The sequence below is a fragment of the Carlito syrichta genome, unplaced genomic scaffold (genome assembly GCF_000164805.1).
Source record: "Carlito syrichta isolate Samal-C Ts95f unplaced genomic scaffold, Tarsius_syrichta-2.0.1 Scaffold107889, whole genome shotgun sequence".
Lineage (NCBI taxonomy): Eukaryota > Metazoa > Chordata > Mammalia > Primates > Tarsiidae > Carlito > Carlito syrichta.
In genome coordinates, this window is record NW_007051985.1 from 123,515 (window position 1) to 143,926 (window position 20,412).

General features: G+C 39.9%; 1 protein-coding gene across 2 annotated transcripts in view; it reads left to right on the forward strand.

Moving 5' to 3' along the window:
- The first annotated feature begins 10,517 nt into the window (after positions 1–10,517).
- BNC2 (basonuclin 2) overlaps positions 10,518–20,412 on the forward strand; it is a 304,979-nt gene continuing 295,084 nt past the window's right edge. The window contains exons 1-2 of one of the 2 annotated variants that reach the window (XM_021717063.1): positions 19,511–19,585; positions 19,729–19,929. In XM_021717063.1, the coding sequence (XP_021572738.1) occupies positions 19,562–19,585; positions 19,729–19,929 (225 nt within the window). In that variant the 5' untranslated portion in view covers positions 19,511–19,561. Of the gene's footprint in view, positions 10,626–19,510; positions 19,586–19,728; positions 19,930–20,412 lie in introns of those variants that run through there. The other variant, XM_021717066.1, reaches the window with a different exon arrangement.

Here is a 20,412-nt window from a genome sequence, read left to right on the forward strand (position 1 = left end):
CTCTTCGGCCTTCCGAGTAGCCAGAACTACAGGTGCGCGCTACCACGCCTGGCTTATTTTTTGATTTATTGTAGAGGTGAGGCCTCGCCAAGTTGCTTGCGTTGGTCTCGAACCCGCGGGCTCAGGCAGTCCACGCGTCTCGGACTCCCAAAGTGCTGGGATTACAGGCTGTGCCTCCAAACCTGGCCTTTTTTTTTTTTAAACCAAATTACTTGTGTTCCTAGCTGGTAACACATGTTACTGACTTCAGTAAGAGAGAGGAGTTATTTGCATCTCTTATCGAACTCATATGTTCGTGGATAGTCTCTCCAACTCATATGTTTACAAATAGTCTCTCTTTACCATAAATGTGAAGTTAGAGAATCTTGTCGTGAATATTAACATTGGGCTGCTGTATGAACACATTTGAGAACCAGGCAGGAACGGTGCTTTGAGAGTCCTGGAGAGAGGCGACACACCTGCCCGGCTTATCTGACGAACTTCTAAGATAGTCATCCCTCCATATTTTGCTTAGGACCTGGGAACTCTGAACGTCTGTTTGGTTTCCAGGGCCATTATTACATAGTAAAATTGTTTATGCTTTGCCGTTTGCTAATACATACACAGTGTAAAAACTGCAAAAAGGAGTACAGAAGTTTGTACAGAGAAAACAAATTTCCTATCCCTTCTCAGCAGTGATTTCTGTTTACCAAATTCTTCTTTTTTTCTCTTCACCTGATGCTTAAAGGTATTTCTAGCAATAGTTTAGCTCCAATATAGAAGTATTTGTTACCTTCTCCCAGTTTTTTTTTTTTTGTCTTTCTTTCTTTCTCTCCCTCCATAAATAATAGTACACTCTTATTTACTTTTTCTCTTTCTTCTGAATGACTACTTAATAGTCCTTTGGAAAGGCTCATAGTAAAATAAAATAGCAAATTCTAGAACTGGGAAGGAGGCAGATATTAGGTAGACAACTACTACAACTGACTACAGAAGGATAAAATGGTAGATTGTTGTACTTAAAAAAAAATAGAGTATTCTTAGAGCTCCTGCCCCCTCCGAGACACATTGAACCCTCAAGCCCTTAGAAGCCTATAGGTATTATTACTACATATTAATTGATGTTCAAAATAAAAAAACTAATTATCAAGAAAGGTAAGTCATGTTTAAAAACATAAGTTAGTATGCAGCACCTTTCCAGAAAATCTTTGTCTAAAGTGATAGAAACCTGGAGAGGCAATGCGCAGGATATTTGGATGAGCACATATTTTGAAATCAGACCAACTTGGTCTTAAATTCCCACTTTGACACTTAATATAAGACTTTGGCCAGTAACTCAGCTCTCTTAGCTTCAATTTCCTTATTGGAAAAATGAAAATAATACCTATCTTACAGGACCTGTGAAAAAACAAATGAAAAAATATTTTAAGTTTGCACAGTACCTGGCATACAACAGGTGCTAAATAAAGTAACATCTCTCAAATTCTTTGCCTGTCCAGAATGATTAATTTCCTAAGAGCGCTGGGTTCTGATCTTACTGTAATTATATCTTTTATAAAACTTATCCCAGTGCCTTGTTTATAGTAAGAAATCCAAACTTATGTGTAGATTTATTTTGTTCTGTAACTCTTAAGAGTCTGGCTTGCTCTTCTTCATACTTTTCACCAAAATCCTCAGATTTCTAGAAAAGAGTACAAGGACACATGACTATGTGTACCATGTGAAGAAGTTCAGCCTGGTCTGATTTCAGAATCTCAACCAGCGATTGTGCTTGTAAAAGTTTAATAACCGGCCAGGCTCAGTGGCTCAGCCTGTAAACCCAGTACTTTGGGAGACCGAGGCTAGTGGATTGCCGGAGCCCACGGGTTCGAGACCAGCCCGCACAACTTGGTGAGACCTTGTCTCTACATTAAATCAAAAATTAGCCAGGCGTGGTAGCGTGCACCTGTAGCTATGGATACTTGGAAGGCTGAGACAGAAAGATCGCTGGAGCCCAGCAAGTTGACGCTGAGGCAGCTGTGAGCGTGCCACTGCACTCTAGCCTGGGTGACAGAGTGAGACTCCAACTAAAAAAAAAAAAAAAAGTTAATAATCAATAGCTTCGTGATAAATACTGTATTTGTGTTGTGTAATTGATATTTGCATATTAAAAACACTGAATTTCAGATGCTTTAGTATCTACTATGTGGAATGTATATCTTTTAAACTTAATGAATTAAACATTTCTTTAAAAATTAAAAAAAACTTAAAAAGTTTTATAACTGGTTTGTGGGGTTAAATCAACTCTGATGCAGATTGCTGTGGGTATAAATACTTTCAACATGGCCTATTTCACATTACCAATATGAAGTAAAGTGGCTTGTAAAATTCCTGAAAATTCAATAGTTGATTCTGACAAGTCAGGAAGAGTGGCTCTCTACACTACTGGATTCTCAACCCTCTGGACGACTAGTCGCTTTGAACTCTGGTGTAAAAGCAGTCTGGGAGACTCAAGCCCCGAAAAATGGTCCAGGTTTTGCCACCAACTAAATTTTTTGACTTTGTCTCGGTTTTGTTGATTGTATAGTAAAGCAATTAGAGTACACCAATTCCCTAAATTCTTTTGTACGGACTTACAATTCCTTGTAGATGTCTCAGGTGCATAGACCAAGGGGCCCAGGTTATATACTTTTTGTTCCATATGTTAAATATTAACATCTTTTTAAAAAATGACCTGTAGTGGTTAAAAGCCAGTACATTTGAGAACCACTGTTCTGAAGTCACAAAGGCATGTCTGTAATTGTATCAGGGGCCCTGATACAGTCATGGGCAATGGGTTTACTTATTCTTCATGTAGATTACTAACAATGTAGGGTTCACGAAAATTGGTAGGAGGTAACATAATGCATGTCTGTGTTATTTTCATCAAAGGTAGGCATTACAGAGGACATTTTTGTACTGGACATTTTACTTAAATGTGACTTTCATTTGTGTGTGAATGAATTCTCCATTTATGCTAAGTTAATGCAGAGTGTCCCCTAGACTAGGGGTCACAAACTCAGATGGTGATAGTGGCCAGGCAAGTAAATGTTGAGGAAAACAGGTGGGCTATAAGACAATGAAGAATAGTGGAGGCTGCCCATCTGAGAGTACATGCTAACAAAAGAACTCTCCTCCACCCCTGCTGATTGTTGTCAAGAAGGAACATAGATTTCTGTTGCCGTATCTTTAATTCCTTGACACCTCACCTTTTTTGGCCTCTCCCTGCCCTCCCTGAGCAGCTGGGAATTCATATTTTTATTTAAAATTTCTTGAGTTTTACATGTTGGCCGTTAAGTAAACACATGTACACTCATACACACTCACTTTTGAAAGCCTAGAAAAACTCATCTGAAGTCAAACTTAGCCCGTGGGCTTCTACTTTGAAATCTCTTTTTAGGCGGGGCATGGTGGCTCAAGCCTGTCATCCCAGCACTTTGGGAGGCCAAGGTGAGCTGATTGCCTGAGTCCACAGGTTCAAGAACAGCCTGGGCAATTTGGCGAGACCTCATCTCTACAATAAATCAAAAACTTATGGCCAGACTTGCTGACTCAGCCTGTAATCCCAGCACTTTGGGAGGCCGAGGCGAGTCAATTGCCTGAGCCCATGGGTTCGAGACTAGCCCTGGCGACTTGGCGAGACCTCATCTCTACAGTGAATAAATAAATTTTAAAAAGAAAAAAGAAATCTCTTTTTAAACACGTATGTATGCAGCAGCTAATATTTATTGAGTGCTTATATGCTAGGCACTCGACTAAATCTTTGGCACTCATCAAAATATCTTCATAACAATTGTGTGAACTAGTACTATTATTTCCATTTTAGAGATGAAGAGATGAAGAGATGATGAACTTTGCCAAAGCCAAACAGTAAAACGTTCTGTAGGTATTCAAACCCAGGTAATCTTGCTGCAGAACTTGGGCACTTAACCCAGTGGGCAAAATTGACTCCCTGGATATATCTCTTTGATATATGCTGTGAGTACACAGAGAAAACATAAATGCTGAATACAAAGATTAGTAAAAACTGTTGTCTAATATTAGCTCATTAGTGTGTGGTGGTACAGTTTGTGCATATGTGACCTTGATGTGATAAAGTGTGGGAACACTATGTGCTTTCATACTTCATATGACTTTTGTGATAAGACGTGGTGAGACCAGTGTAAAAATTTCACAGGGAGTTTATGTGTCTCTTTGCCGCAAACTAGACATCCTGAGCTTTGGGGCCAGCATTGTCTGTGTGCAAGAGCAGAAGTTCTCTTTCTTCTCATTGCCATATTTAAACCCCACCCATGGAAATGCTCCAAGTCCTGAGTGATGATCACTTCCTCGGGCAAGGGTATGAAGAATAAAAGTAAATCTAGCAGGAGGAGTAAATCCCCAAAGACAGAGATAAGTACTTGAGGTCAGAGACTGCCTCTTTTATAGTTTGTCTACATACCAAACTCATTAATATGAATAATCATCTTAGCAGTAGTGGTTGAAGTAGCAAAAGTAATATAAGAAACTAGTCTTCTCCTGTGTTTTTACATCAGTGTTCATTATTTCTAGGATTTGGGAGGTCTTTTTTGAGAAAACGATGTCAAACCAAGTCTCTCCTACGTTTCTCCTTTATTTCCACTTATTTTCCCTACCCACCTAAAAGGTATTTTTCAACTTCAAAAACTCCAGCCTATGGGAGTAAAACTGTAAGACCCTAGGAAGAAAAAGTTAAAGTGTGTGAAAAAAAATCTATATATGTATCCATTTAGATTTTTCCCATGGGGGATTTTGGAACACCCTTTGACACCGTAAGCCTCTTTATGGTTTATTCACTTGGTGTGGAAGGGGGGAGAATAAAAGAGCCAGTCCATCTGGCAGTATTCTTCTCAACACTCTATACCCATCATGTGAATGGAAATAACCCCAAACCTTCATTTTAAGAACTGTATCTCAGCCTCTGGCTCCTGAAGAAAACCAGTGTGGTTCAGATGTGGGACGGGAAGAGTGGTTTGCATTGGCATCAGCCTTGCGGGTGCTTTGGGGCTGGAGCACACACAGCTGTGGGTTACAGATGCTTGCTCTCCGGTATTAATGTGGCCAACATGTGAAACCATGACACCCACAATACTACACAAAGGTCCACGCCTCTGATCGTTTGAGAAATAACTCCTAACTGAAGAAATTCCTTCTTGAAGGGCTGGAACACATTCTAGAATGGAAGATCCTCTTTCAGAGAGGTGGAAGCAGGAAAGGGATGCCTGATGGTGTTGGACAGAGCACCAGCGACAGTCTCATAGGGCATCTATAGGCTTGGGAGCTGTAGAAAAAAAGATTAAAAAAAAAAAAAAAAGCTACTGAAAACCTTAGATTCATAAATCCCAAATACTGTGCTGTGCATGTAGCAGAAAGTTTGCACACTCAAGTCATTGTGTAGTTTCTTTGGAGATGTCAAGTGCAAACCATTACTTAGTGATGGTTGTCATCTGGCCTGACTCAGGGTGTGTTAGACATGTTTCCACCAATTTTTATTTCCTTGAGCTGTCTCCAAGGATGGTAGGACCAGAGGACTCTATACACAAGAGAAAGGAAATGAACTTGGAGTTGGGTGGTGCTTTCTTTGTAACTTAATAACCAGGACTCTTCCGGGTATAGAGACTTTTGTCCCTTCTCACTCATGAGGCCCGTGCTTCTTTCTGACAAACAGTACACTTGAGAGAGCTGGGGTATTTCCATCCCCCGTTCAGTGAGTGAGATAGTTTTCCCATTCAGGTATAATTTCTAGTGAAATAGTAGCTTATAAGTATCTAGAAGTTAGTTTATTGACTCTTATTGCACTTCTGAGCACCTAATAAATAATTTATTAGTCTGATGGATATGTGGCTACCTAACTATGGGGCATGAAATATGCACTGTTTTCCTAATACACTGTAGGGAGACCTGTTTATAAAGTATTTAGTATTGGTTTTATAATGCACTGTTGACAACAGGAGCCCACGAAGCTCAAAGATCAATCTCATTTTGGCCCACAGTATTAATGCTGCTTTCTAAAGCTCCATGACAGGTCACTTAGACAGTGGTCCTCACAGAAAGGACTCTGTTAGGAAGGCAGGCTGTAGGGGCTGCCAGCACAGTGGATGGATGTCTTTGTCTGCGTCCCTGAGGTGCCTCTGGAGGTTGCTGATGTTGGCCAGGTGATGGAACCCATCATTTCCCTGTTCTCTCGAGGGACTCTGGACTAAAAGTGCTGAGCTCGGCTAATGCAGCCCTCGCTAATTGGGCAGAGAGTCGGTGTGACTTCGGACCACAGTTGCAGGTCTGGAGACAGGAATCCGGCAATCAGGAGTGGAACTTGACTCTCTGCAGTTTTGTCTCATGTTTGTTAATGAAGTGATCTTCTTCTGCATCTCCTGCTCCTTCATTCAAATCACATATGTGACATAGCATCAAGTTTTTTGAATATTGTTTGCTTTGGGGAATTTCCTTAGCCAAGAATAAGTTCATACATTAAAAAAACCAAAACAAAACAAAACTCTAGATAGTAAACAGAATTGGGAGACACCTAAATAAATGTTAAAGAATTTCATCCAAAATCAATTCTCAGGGTTTGACTTTATTTTCTTTATAAGAACTACGCGCTATGAGAAGACTATGATGGCAGCGATTTACCGTATCCTGTTGCTTATCAAGATGTGTGTTTTGCCAACTCAAAAAAAAGAGAGAGAGAAAGAAAGGGATTGGCAGTGGTGGGAAACTCGGGGGGGGGGGGTGCAAGTCGCCGTTGAGGGAGGGAAGCAGCTAGGGGAGGGAGGGGCATATCTCATCAACAAGGGTAACTACATAATCAACATTTGTATACCTAACCCTGAGTTGTACCCCACATCTTAGTAATAAAAAAAGAAGAAAAAAATTAAAGAGAAAAAAATCTAAATAAAGTCAATAACAAGGTTAAAAAAATAAATGTGTGTTTTGGAGTAGGGCTTTTTTTTTCTTTGTGTATTAAGAATTTTTGCTAGTCCTAAGTATTTCGCTTCCCAAACTGGGAAGTCGGCACCACAGTTTCTTGAACCCAGTCTGCTTGCTTGTTATTTCTCATGCTTTTGGGGGGAACGTAGGTTGAGTGCTTTCTGCAATTTGCCATTTCTGTTACTCATTTGTCATTAATTCAGAGTTTCCTTTTACCCTCTCCAGCCGGACAAAAGCTTTGTTTCTCTTTAGTTGTCCTTGATTTCTTCCTGTTTGTCTTCCTGAGCAGGTAGCCCCATCCTTTACTTTTCTTGAGATGATCTCTTGTTTGCAGCTGTCATTTATTGAACACCCCGTTAGGCCCTGAATTCCTGAAGATAAATTCTGTCCCTCTTAACAAGTGTACAGTTTAGTGGGGGAGATTATTAAATTGGCCTTCAAACATGAATGTTCTTAATATATGTATTTATGTGTTTCTTTTTTTTTTTTTTTTGAGTTGGAGTCTCATTCTTTTGCCCAGGCTAGAGTGCAGTGGCATGCTCATGGCCACCCCAGCTTCGACCTGCTGGGCTCCGGCGACCCTTCTGCCTCAGCCTTCCAAGTAGCTGGAACTACAGGCACATGCTACTATGCCTGGCTAGTTTTTTATTTATACAATAAATATAACGAGGTCTCCCCAAGTTGCCCAGGCTGGTCTTGAATTCTCGGGCTCAGGCAATCCACCTGCCTAGTCTCCCTAAGTGCTGAGATTACATGCTGAGCCACTGAGCCTAGCAAATACATGTATTTCTTAACCCTGGAATTTTTTTCTTTTATATCTCTTACCTTTGATTTCTGAGAAAAAAATTTGTTTTTTTCCCTTCAGGGGCACCCTTTTCATTTGTGCTCTGATCACATTGTCTCCTAGGACCCTTTTATATCATTTTCCATCTGGTTTAGATCTTCAGTATTTTTTTCTCTGCTGGCTTCATCTCCTATAATAGTCTCTTTTTCCCCTGTAGTGCAAAACAAATTGTCAACTCATGAACGCAACTTGTCCTAGGTGCTCCTAACTTTTCAGACCATTTTTCTCTCACTCACTTGTCTTTGCAAAAATTCTCCAAAGAATGTTTTATCTTTTCTGATTCTTTGTCTTTACAATTTCCGACTTGTTAACTCCTTTGGAATATGAATTCTATATACCTACTAGCCTTTTAAGATAGCTTTCTTATGATATAGAGTCTAATTCTAAAATAGTTAGCCACAAATATATATGAAGAATGGTGTATCGAGCACCCGTTTACCCAAAGTTAAGAACTAATAATGTACAAACACATCGGGAGACCTGAGTTATCATTTCAGTTATATCGTACCAGCTGGATGCGGTAGCTCATGCCTATAATCCCAGCACTTTGGGAGGCAGAGGAGAGAGGATCGCCTGAGCTCAGGAGTTCGAAACCAGCTTGAGCAACATGGTGAGACCTTATGTCTACCAAAAAAAAAAATTAGCTGGGTATGGTGGTGCAGGCCTGTGGTTCCAGCTACTTGGAAGGTTACGGTGGAAAGATCACCTGAGCCCAACAGGTCAAGGCTGCGGTGGCCGTGAGTGTGCCACTGCATTCCAGCCTGGGGGACAGAGTGACAATTCAACTCAAAAAAAAACCCCAGTAATTATATCTTACCAGTTGCTGCCAACCTTCCCATTTTTCTCTCCCCCCACCCCCATCTTCAAGCATTTTTCTGATTTGGGTATTTATCATGCTTGTACATTTTGTTTTGTTCTGTGTTGTTTTTTTTTTTAATTAGCGTCTCACTCTTTCACCAAGGCTGGAGTGCAGTGACACATTCAAGGCCACTGCAGTCTCAGCCTGCTGGGCACAGGCATCCTTCTGCCTCAGCCTTCCAAGTAGCTGGAACTACAGGCATGCACCACCAAGCCTGGCTATTTTTTAAAAAAAATTTATTTATTGTAGAGACAGTCTCACCTAGTTGCCCAGGCTGGTCTTGAACCCCTGAGCTCAGGTAGTCCTCTTGCCTCCACTTTCCAAAGAGCTGGGATTACAGGTGCGGGAGTCACTGCATCCAGCTTGTTTTGTTCTTAACTGTATTTGCCACTACTGACTACTACATACTAGACCCTATAGTATTTCTTTTTTTCTTTTTCAGAACATTTAAAACTCCAAACCATCTTACCTCCTGTAAACTCTCTTCCTGTAAACTTTGTTGTTTGGAACATTGGATGATCACAACGTCCCTGTTAACACTGTTTCTTCTGTCTTCTTCCCCAGTAACCATGAGTTTCCCCTGCTAACCTTGGCCACCGTGTTTTATCTCTCGTGTCAAGTCTGTGTAGACGCCTCCCAAATCTGACAACTTCAACATTGGTCTGCTTTATGAACATTTCCAGTCGCTTGGTCATCTGCATGATCTGCTGTTCCCTCCCCCTGAGCTCGCTAGAGATGCTCATATACTTGTGCATCCTTGCTTCTGTTGATAATGTTCCTGTTTTCCTATGCTCAGAATATTAGCGCTTCAGTGTCATTGTTGACACTTCTCATTTGTTTCTCGCTTCTTATCAGTCTTTCTAGACCCCTTGATTTTTTTACCTCTACAGGATCTTTTGTGTCTTGTTCTTTTCTATCCGGGCCTATTGCAAGTGGTCATTTTACCCAAATTATTGCAATAGCTTCCTAACTGGACTCTTGGCTTTTGTCTCTTCACACTTCAGTCTATCTGTCATGCTGTTGCCAGATAAATCTTCTTAGAGCATAAAAATGATCATACCTTGCTGCTGTGGAGAAGCATTCAGTCGTTTTGACTGTTAGTGGGTAACAGGATAAATAGCAACTCTTCGTGGTGGAGTATAGAGCCTTTACTATTATAATCGTTCATATGGACTGTTCTGTCCAATTCATTCATTGTTACTCTGTACACATCTTATTTTATGTTCTGGTTACACTGGATGACTTCTCCAGGAATTTAATCTGTTCTCAGTGCCTGAGCCAAAGCTGCCTCTGTGTAGAAGCTTTCTTTTGCCTCTCGGGCTGGAAGGGATGGCTGCTTCTAAGTTCTGTAGAATTCTGCTGCAGGTTCGCTTATGGCATTCTGTTTTTGCTAAGCTTGTTTTTGTTCCTGACTCATCTTCCATACTAGATTGCGGACTTCTTGTGAGCAAGGAGTATCTCAACGTTGTGTTCCCACAGCTTTTTGTGCTTGGCAAGGAGGGCCTTTTGATCAGTATTCCCTAAGAGTGATTAAAAATGTTTAAGATGGCTCTCTTTATAATAAGCAGGGAAAAAGGGAGTAAGCAATTGAGCTAGTCAGACCAAAAGTATAGCCATTATCAATTAGCAAATTATTCAGTTATTCCCACTTTGTTGCTTCTGTTCTTACCAGGATTTGTTTGTTTTAACTGTTGGCTGCCACCAGCCTTAGAAATGACTAACTCTTAAAGTGTTCGGGAGGTCAGAGGAATGTGTTATATTTGCAGTTTCTGAAGAAATCTGTCTTGATGTGCTTAGTGCTTCTAAGTAATAATGTCTGAGTATATGTAATTTCCTCTCCCAATCTCTCAATAGGCACACTTTGGGCCCACCCCACCTCCAAATAGCCTTAATTACCAATCAGAGGACAGGCTTAGTGAGCAAGACTGGCAAGCGCATTTCAAGGTTCCCTGTTATGGGATTGATACGTCTCAAGCTGAGGTATGTTTTTTTAAATTTATTTTTTATTTAAGTCACTTGGATACCCTCCATGCTTTCACTGCTTAGTTAATGTTTGTCTCACCTAATTATTCTTTCTTCTCTCCTTACACTGTCTTTCACACTCATCTTCATTCTATGAAACTCAGATATTTACTTGCTTCCTGACACTTCTTGCCTCTGAAGCAATTGTTGCAAGCAGTAGATTTAGTGGCAGTTATTGAATGATTTTGAATGTGATGAAGTAAGTATCTGCCCTCTTTTGTATTTCCCTCCCCTTATTATGTTTCTTTTCCTTTCTCTTTTCTTTCACATTGTCCTAAGACTAGTTTCTTGTTATCACTATTTTTAGTAGTAGTACCATTAATAGCAGTAGTAAACGTTTAAACTGAAGTTTAACTTGTGTACAGAAATGTACAGCCTGGGGAATTTTTTACAAAGTAAACATACCCAGGACCACCAACTAGCTAAAGATACATAGCATTACCTGTACCTCAAAATTGTTCCTTGTACCAGCCACTGTTCTCCATCAAAGGGGATCACTATACACGCCTCCTAAGGCCACCTGTTGTCTTCCTATTTTCAACTTGCTGTTAATAGGTTTCTGGCATCTTCTGGTTTTCTTTATTTAGAAATCAGTCTCCAAATTCAGCCACATTTGCTTTGTTTCAACATTATTCTTTTTATATATGTGTATGAAAAGTGGTCTCTGGTGTTATGAAGATTTTTGAAACTTTAAGTATATTAGTATATCACTTTTTTTTTTTTGAGTTGGAGTCTCACTCTGTCACTCAGACTGGACTCAAGCAGTACACCCACCGCTCCCAGCCACCGCAGCCTCGACCTACTGGGCTCCGGCAATCCTTCCGCCTCAGCCTTCCAAGTAGCTGGAACAACAGGTGTGCGCTACCACACCCGGCTAATTTTTGATTTATTGTAGAGATGAGGTCTCACCAAGTTGCCCAGGCGGGTCTTGATCCCGCGGGCTCAGGCAGTCCACTCACCTGGGCCTCCCAAAGCGCTGGGATTAGAGACTAAGCCACCAAGCCCGGCCTAGTATATCACTTTTAAAATTTATTTTTGAATTGTATGTAAGGAAGCATCGTATTTAGTGTTGCTTTCTTCTGTGACAACTCTGAAGACAGTGTTGCGTTTTCAAATAATTTTGTAAGGTCCCAAGCCCTGCCTTGTAACATGATTTTCTTGGGTGTCTTTGAATCTCAATCTTCTTTCATCTAAATTAATCTAAATTAAATTATTATTATGACATTGTAACTTTGGCTACAGGCTTCTCAGTCCATAGACTTCAGAAGGAAGTAAATAAAGGAATTAATATTATCTTTATAATCCTTGCAATTTTCATGGTCATTTGAAAGTAATTCCCCAGTGTGTGCCCCCATTCCGTTTTAAAATATTCATTTAAGGAAAGGTACCACTGGCTCTTTTCTTCTAGGAGATATTCTCATAAAACATTGACTGTAGGTGATGGTAGAAAGAAGCCACTGTTACTGGTTCCACCTGAGAGAAGACCAATAAAGTCACCTTTTCATTTTTAAACCAAAGCAAAGTAGGCAAAATGCTCGATCTTTTGTAAGCACAATATTCATGCTGACCTCAGATGCTTTTTTTATCAGCGAATATCTTGATTCTGAGAATTCATCGTTCCCCTAAAATTTTATAAACTACCTCATCTATGTCACCTTACTCAAATATTTTTAAAAATTTTATAGTGCATCAAGGAATTATGGTACTTGGATATTTCTTTGATGTGTTTCTAGGAAACTGAGCCTCTGGTTAGGTGTGTCATGTTGATTGTTTTAGTTGGTACAGACACAAGTGTCAACCAGCACAGTCTCTCCCTTTTGCCATAGAAAGATGAAGCTTTTTTTTTTTTTTAGATTATGGGTTATGGTCTTGCCACTGTTTAAAGTGATTTAAACCTGTGTCCTATTCAGACTTAATGTTAGGAAGCCATTTTTCCCCTGTTGGTGCAAGGATACATAACGATGTCTTCAGTACACAAGCTTTCTTCTTCAGTGGAGGTGATGATTTTTTTGTTGTTGTTGTTATAGCAGCTTTTATTATTTCTTGTCATGTGTCCTGAATGTGGTATTTCCATTAATAAACATCAGAGCATTTGGTACCCACAATGCTTTGGCAAAAACCAAATTCACCAAAAATGAAAAGCATGCCTGTATGGGTTATTTACATTATTTACAACTTGGACCATGATCTTGTCCCCTGAAATCTTCAGGCTGTTCTGGCTGAGGCTTCTATATGTTAAAATGTCCAGCCAAGACTGCCAGAACCATCTGGAGAAGTTGTAACGGTAAACGTGAAGTAATACGTGTGATTCTCACACAGACTCTCACAGAGGAGAGAGGGTCTAGTGATTGAGACTGGCAGTCAGAGGTGACAACGCAGTTTATTTCTTTCTTTATTTGAATCTATAGAGATTCTTAAGTGCATTTTGAATAAGTTAATCCAAATCATGTCCCAGGTTTTTAAGACAATAAACAGTAGAATAGAGGCCATGAAAGGGGAAGACTTATAGAAGAATATAGATGCATAGTTCAGTTCATTCACAAACAGGCACTAGGTTAGATTCAGTAACTGGCATGCAGGCATTAACATTTTTGATTTGTTTGTTTTTTGGGTGAAGTTAGGGTCTTGCTTTATTGTCCAGCTGGAGTACAGTGGCACGATCATAGCAACTCATTGCAGCCTCGACTTTCTAGGCTCTAGCAACCTTCTCATCTCAGCCTCCCAAGTAGCTGGGACCACAGGTGTATGCCACCAGACCAGCTAATTGTCTTATTTTATTTTTGTAGAGATGGGGTCTCACTGGGTTGCCCAGGCTGGTCTCAAAAACTCCTGGACTCAGGCATTACTCCCACCTCAGCCTCCCAAAGTGCTGGGATTTACAGGGGGTGAGCCATAGCACCCAGCCTGTTATCAATTTTTTAATCTGAGTTAAAGGTTGCTACATTTAGGCTTGGTTAAGATTATGTAATAAATTGAAACACAAAAGATAATTGTTAACTAAGAAAATAAAATTTTCCAGTTCCCTTAAAATTTAAATACAAAGATTTAACTAGTATATGCCAAAAGTCTTCATGGTCATCAGACTTCACTGCTGGAAAGAGGGGTATTTAAAAGAGGGGTGTTTAATCTCTTACAAGGACAGCAATGCAAGGAAATTAGGAACCAATTAGAGAGTGCAAGGATTTGGGTGTAAATGATAGGCGAATCTTAGTTGTGAAGATGAGTACCTTTATGAGTAGAAATGACTCCATGTCAGAACTTTCTCTTCTGAGCTACTCTTTGTGCTTCTCTCCGTCTTCCTCCAATCCAAAAAAAAGTTAATGCAGGCATAACAGAGTAATATTTCATCTTTTTTGTGCGTGTGTATGTGTGTTTGTTTTTGGTGAACTCTTTACTGTCCTTCCATCAATTTATATTATGTGACTCAAGGGGAAACAGGCAACTTAGAGTATGATATAATTTTTTACAAAGGGAAAACCTGAGTCTAAATTATTGTTGGTTTTACTTTTTCTGTATTCATTTCTTTATAGTGAGTCAAAAAATTTTCCCCTTCACACAGAAAATGAAACTCTATGCAATAAAGTAGGGATGGCAGGTTTCACAAGGGTAAAATGTTGCTGTCAACTTTTTTCCTCAGGAATATGGAAATTTGGGTGGATTATCTGTTCAGAAGAGGTTTCCTTTATTAATTCTTTCTCCTTTTTTTTTTTTACTTAAGACATCTGTTAACATTTCACACAGCCCAACAGATGTTGCAAAGCAAGTCCCATACTTTGTTCTCAAGAAAAACGACATTTCCTCAGTTGGTTTCTCCAACTTTGTGACTGAATCTAGCCTGCTGCTTCTGCATAATTTGCATGTGTTAAGTTATATACCTTAATGCCATATGCATTTGTAGCTTTTCAGCATTATTTTTTTATATGGTCAAAGCCTGATTTGGTTAGAAACTAGTTTACATGTTGCTCTAGAGTTGAGAGAAGGCAAATCATTTAATAATTCTTGGAGAGTGGCAACCTGATTCCAACATATAAGATTGGATAGCCAGTTATTAACATTCTTCTATAAAATAAGTGAGTTACAAAAGCTTGAGTTGTTTCGCCATAAGGAAGTGCTGATTGTCATGCGACGTGGAGCGTCATTTTTATTATTTTGGCAAGAACAGGGACAGTTTTGTCTTGACAAGCCATTAGATGAATACCAGTGTGTGTCACATGAAAAACCACTGATCTTTAACCCAGCTCTGTAGTTAACCAAGCCTTGAAAATGAATAGTGAATAAAAGAAGAGCAAAGGCCAGTTTACTGTCATTACAGATTATAGAATCTGTTAACAGTTGCTGAGCTGAACCCAGGGAATTACAGGTATTGTTCTGTGAACCAGCAGAAATCCTAGAGTTGCTTGTTAAATTATATACATAAACTATGTGTTCATTTTATATTTGCTTAGGATTTACATTGTTGGAACCAGTACTTGAGTACTTTCTCAGTGCAGTAAATGTGCACCTTTATCACAAAGCCATCTATATTTACATATAACTCAGTGAGGTTTCTGTCCCCAGTTACAGAGCTTATTTTAAGAAAGCAATATACTTTCAAAGAAATTACTAAGTATTAAGAAGCAAAGAAAAACTATGTAATAAACTACCTCCCCCTAAAGAAAACACACACCACGAATATACATGTAAAACACAATTATTTGCTCACTTGCTTCTTCAGGTATTAGTTGTGGCTGATTTTTGCACCAATGTGTGATTTTTTTTTTTTTTTTTTTAGAAAATGCAGGAAAAAACCCCAAACCCATCTCAATACCGAAACATTGAAAAGATCAGTAACATTTTAAACAGTTGGTTGTGGGAATTATTGCTTACAGAGCTAACAAGAAAGACCACAGTTTCTTACTCTGCTGGTGGAATTGCATTGTGCCTCCCTATAGTCCTGTTATCCCACACTAACTGAAATGCAAATTCTTTGTAACTAATTGGATCTCATTGAGGGTACATGCACAGTGTGTAGTTATATGCAAAAAGGTTTCAAAAAGTAAGATTTTCCTGTAATTACAACTTTTAATTACTGTCCAAAACATCGATATCTATAGTACGGGTGTAGAGTATATATGTCTGACTCTTTTTTAGAGGTTATTCAAAAATATGAGCTATGAAATTCATAATAAGATGTCAATTCAAAAGTTACAGGGAAGATGTTTAATTACAGCAATCTGTAAATTGGATTTTATTATAGTCCTGTGAAGATACGTTTTTTTCTTTTTTTTAAGCTTAGGATTAGTGTTTTAGAGCCAGTCGACTAAAGGCATGTAAATGGTGCAATCTTTTTCTTGGAACATTTTAAATGTTAAAACATCATCAACATCAGAAATCACTTCCAAAGGCGGTTGTCTTTTTTTTTTCAACCTTCAGTTCTCCAATCTATTTTGCTATTGGAAAATGCTTTCGAGTTTCTTAATTTTGTGTATTTTTGCTACATGTTGTGGTGAGGGGGACGTATTCACATTCTCACAATGTCTTTAATAACTTGGGTGCCAGTAGACCTAGTTTGGTAAACTTCATAATTTCCGTGGTCCACCTCTGTCAGTAAATGTGGGAAAGACAACACATACCCTTTAAGTGCCTGTGATTCTTTCACCTGAAATACTCAGAATCAGCAGCAAAATGCAATTATTGTGGGAGTGACACCTGTCCCCACCCCACCTAGTTTTAAACAACTTCTATTCAAAGAATTCCAGAATTACTCCATAATCTTCAAACTACGTAGTCAGTGGAAAAACTCAGAAGACGTCTTTGTGCCTTGAATAGGTGTATTTTTTTGTACCAGTGTCTTTAAAACAAGACAGCTGACTTATGTGCTAGATAGAAAATGATCGAAAGATCAAAGGTCTAAACACTGTTATATGTGGAATTACGTGGCAAGTTTCAGATCATGTATTTTGGCGATTTCTAGGGGAGTCAAATTTGTCTTCTCAGAAATTAATTTTAAAATGAGGGTTAGGAACTTAAAATCTGCAAAACACAGTATAGATGTGAGGTTTTTGTTTTCTTTTACTTATTTATTATTACACCTTTGGATTCATTTCCCCTTATTGTAACAAAGCTTTTCCTTTTTCTAAACTAGTTTCAAAGACTAGTTAAGATCTAGTTTGACCAAATTTATTTAGCAGGTGGCAGTATCTTATGGTATATTTGTTGTGAAAAAAATTTTTTGTAAACCTTAGAGAGATGACCTGGTGTCGTTATGGGTTGTGCTGTGGCAATAATGTGTAGGTAATAGTTGTATTGCTTAACTGTTTCATTTCAGCTAGAGCAACCTCGGACCTTGATATCTGAAAGCTCAGTTTGCCTGTACTGGGTAGCATTTTGTCAGAAGACTGCTGGCTGGGCAGACCAGATTTGGATGTATTAGCTAGTCAGCCTAATAACCCTGTACAGACTGTATTGATTTTCGAGGAGAGAGTTTATGAACTAAATAAACTTAGGGTTGGTGTCTTAATAAACTGCTTCTCTCAGTCTGTCACATTTAGTTATGGAGCTGTGCAGTTTAGGGGGAAAAAAGGCTAATTCTGTTACAGATTGTTCACAGCAGGGTCTCCAAATTAGCCCTTTGTTTTGTAATGCCACCTTGCTTGGGCTCGCTTTGAGCACATTTCTCAGTTTTGCCCTAATGAGTTGCAACACTGATAATGTGGCTGATGATCTTTCATTGATTTCACTATCACTTGCTTGTCTGGTAATTGATCCGTTGCTGAGCCTCTAGTTAATTATATCGGCTTTGACATGGCCCGGTCCACGGGGAATTTCAAGTCTTGCAGAATAACAGTTTTAATAAAAGAGTCTATTACTGCAGGTGCTTGCTGCTGCATGCCAGTTGGTTTTTGTGTTGTTAGTATGTGTGTGTGTGTGTGTATGTGTGTGTGTGTGTGTGTGTGTGTCGGGGGGAGGGGGACGTGGGGTAGGATACCTGGGAAAGAAGTGGACTGCAGGACTGAGAAAAAAGGGGCGGGGGCTCGAAAAAGAGGGAGTGAAGGAGAGGGAGGAAGGAGGGGGAGAGAGACAAGCAGAGAGGGAGAGAGAGAGAGTCGAGAGAGAGAACAGGCAGGCAGAGCGATACAGCCGAGCCTGAGTGGAACAAGGAGGAAGCTTGCTATTGACAGTGTCCTTAAGCCTCCCACAAATAACAGCCATTAGTGGGAAGGTCAGGAGCTGAGCAGGCAGCTTGACTGAGGCACTGAGTGCCACTTCAGAAATCAAGAGGCTAGCAAATTTTAGAGGGAGTTTAAGTGGGTAATAGCTAGCAGTAAAGGTACAGTCACCGTTGACAATTGACTCATAGGGGCTTTCCCCGCCCTCCCCCCTCAAGAATATTTTTATTGACCACAGGTGGACTTAATATATTTTAAGGCAACAATTCTTTGGGTTCTTGTTTGTTTCCTCTCGGATATTGAATTTGCTTCTTTTGAGACTTTTTTTGTGCTTAATGGTGGTGAACTGGAGGGAAGTTTAACAGAAAAGCTTTCAGGAGATGTCGGTTCTAGAGGAGAAGGCACATTTGTGTCAACATAGTGTACGTTTTCTCATCTTTTCTCATTGTCCACTAATGACACCGAGCTGCCATTGAAGCTCTTTTCTGTTTCTTTTGTTGTTTTGGAGAGGAAGGTTTATTGTTATTCTTGAGTTAAGAAGGAGCAAGGAGAGTGGTACATTTGTCCTCGATATTTGTAGGTGGTTGAAGATTAATGTTCCTTACATTTTAAGTTTAGGAAGGATGGCTTTTTCCTGCTGACTACTTTTATGAGATGGCATGAATTTAGCTTTCCATTTTGAAGTTGCTGTTTATGTACAGTGCATTTTGTTCAGTTCTGCCTTTCCATAAATAAGGTAGATAAATACTATCTAATAAATAGGCGTTTTGTTTTAAAACTGGTTTAATTAAAAGTACGACATGCTATCAAGGCTATATTTCATCATGCAGGAAAACGTTATAGAATTTTCCATAGAGGTCTTGAATGAAAAATGGAGTTTTTATATTCATTACTTTTTGCTTGAAATGGGACAGGATTTTTTTCATCTCTTTCTTTTTTTTTTTATGGTTTGGAAGGATATTGCAGATGCTTCATCCAGGAACTTTAACAAAGGAATTTTTTTTCTTCTTTTGAGCATTAATACAAGGTATACTCTTTTTCCTTTTCCATTCAGTTTCTCATTACTTAACATCCAGGTTAGTAATTAATAGCCTGAGGTATTGCATATTAAATAGTCTGTATTTTGCAAATGTTTATTGTGCCTCTTCTATGTTATGAAAACTGCTAGGTTTATTTATTTACTCTTTTGAGTATAAGGTCACATCTCTATGTATATTATGTTGTCTGGGAGTTTCTATGTGGTTATAAATAGCCCAGCACATACTACATGACTTTTAGGAGCTAACATTTAGGCTACAACTGAGCCACGTTACATTCTCTTACAGCTGAATATTTTACTTTCTTCCAGTGTAATTAAAAATACATATATTTAAGTATCGCCGTTTTGCACATGTTAAAGCAAAGACTGGTGTCAGATAGGGCATGTCATATCAGAAAGCATTGTTGGGAAAAATTCCTGGGGAAGGGCCCTAGCTTCTCCTCACCCTGTGCACTGCCACCGTGGTGCTTCCGGGAGTGTGTGTGCAAGTGTGTATCTCTCTGTGTATCTGGAGAAGGGTTAGTGCGGGGTGTCATTCAGTGCCTGACAGTGGAACAGTGTGGTTGACTCTTAGCCCTGCTATCCAATGACATGCGGTGGCTGAGAGTTTGAAGCTGATGGTTGGGTCTCCAGTGCTGCCTGCACACCTGACAGGCAGCTGTTAAACTGAGCAAAGGCAAGCTTGGGGAGTCACAGTCTATGCATACATGATAGGGATATCTGTGCAGAAGGTGCGAAAGAAGCTCTGACCCCCCTCTCTCCCCCAAATCTCCCCCTTCCCAAATGAAATGCACAGTTCGGCCAGCTTCTTAACTACACTATACTCCTGCTACTGGCTGCCAAGAGGCTCAAAAAATCCACCTTCACTTTTCAGTCAGAAGAGGCAGAAGTGGATGTGAGAGAAAGAGAGACACAGAGAGACAGAGAGCCAAAGAGGGCAAGAGACTTGACTTTAAGAGACTCCTGTACTGACAACTCCATGCAGTTCGGAACCAGAACGACTACGGCTGAACCAGGGTTCATGGGGACATGGCAAAACGCTGACACTAACCTCTTATTCAGAATGTCCCAACAGGTAAGTTACTTTCTTTTTTTTTTTTTTTTTTTTTTTAAAGAAACCTCGAATTGTTACGTGCACTTTTGTTTCTGGTGTTTTCCTTTCTAAATTCTTTTTTTTTTTTTTTTTAATGTGATCATTCTCTAGTTAGGCTCTGTTTTGTCGTAACTGTTGCTGGAATGTACAGGGTGACTTCGTGGTTTCCCCACGGGCGTCTTGAAAGAAAAAGGGGGAAAGGGCACGGGAGTGCAGAGAAAGCAAAGGCGCTGGTTGCAAAGTTTCAGGCTCAGCCCGGGCCGTGGGAAGGCCGGATTTCTTTCTGCCTTCTGCCCGAAGCAAGCAAAACCAAACCAGAGCCCCCAGCAGACGGCCGTCTGTTTCTGCCCCGCCGTCGGCATCCTGGGCCCAAGCCTCTGCTCCCTGGGCGCGGGGCTCCTGCCGCCCGAGTCCCGAGATCCGGGGGCCCCTCCGCACGGCCCGCCGGCCTCGCGCGGCCGGAGC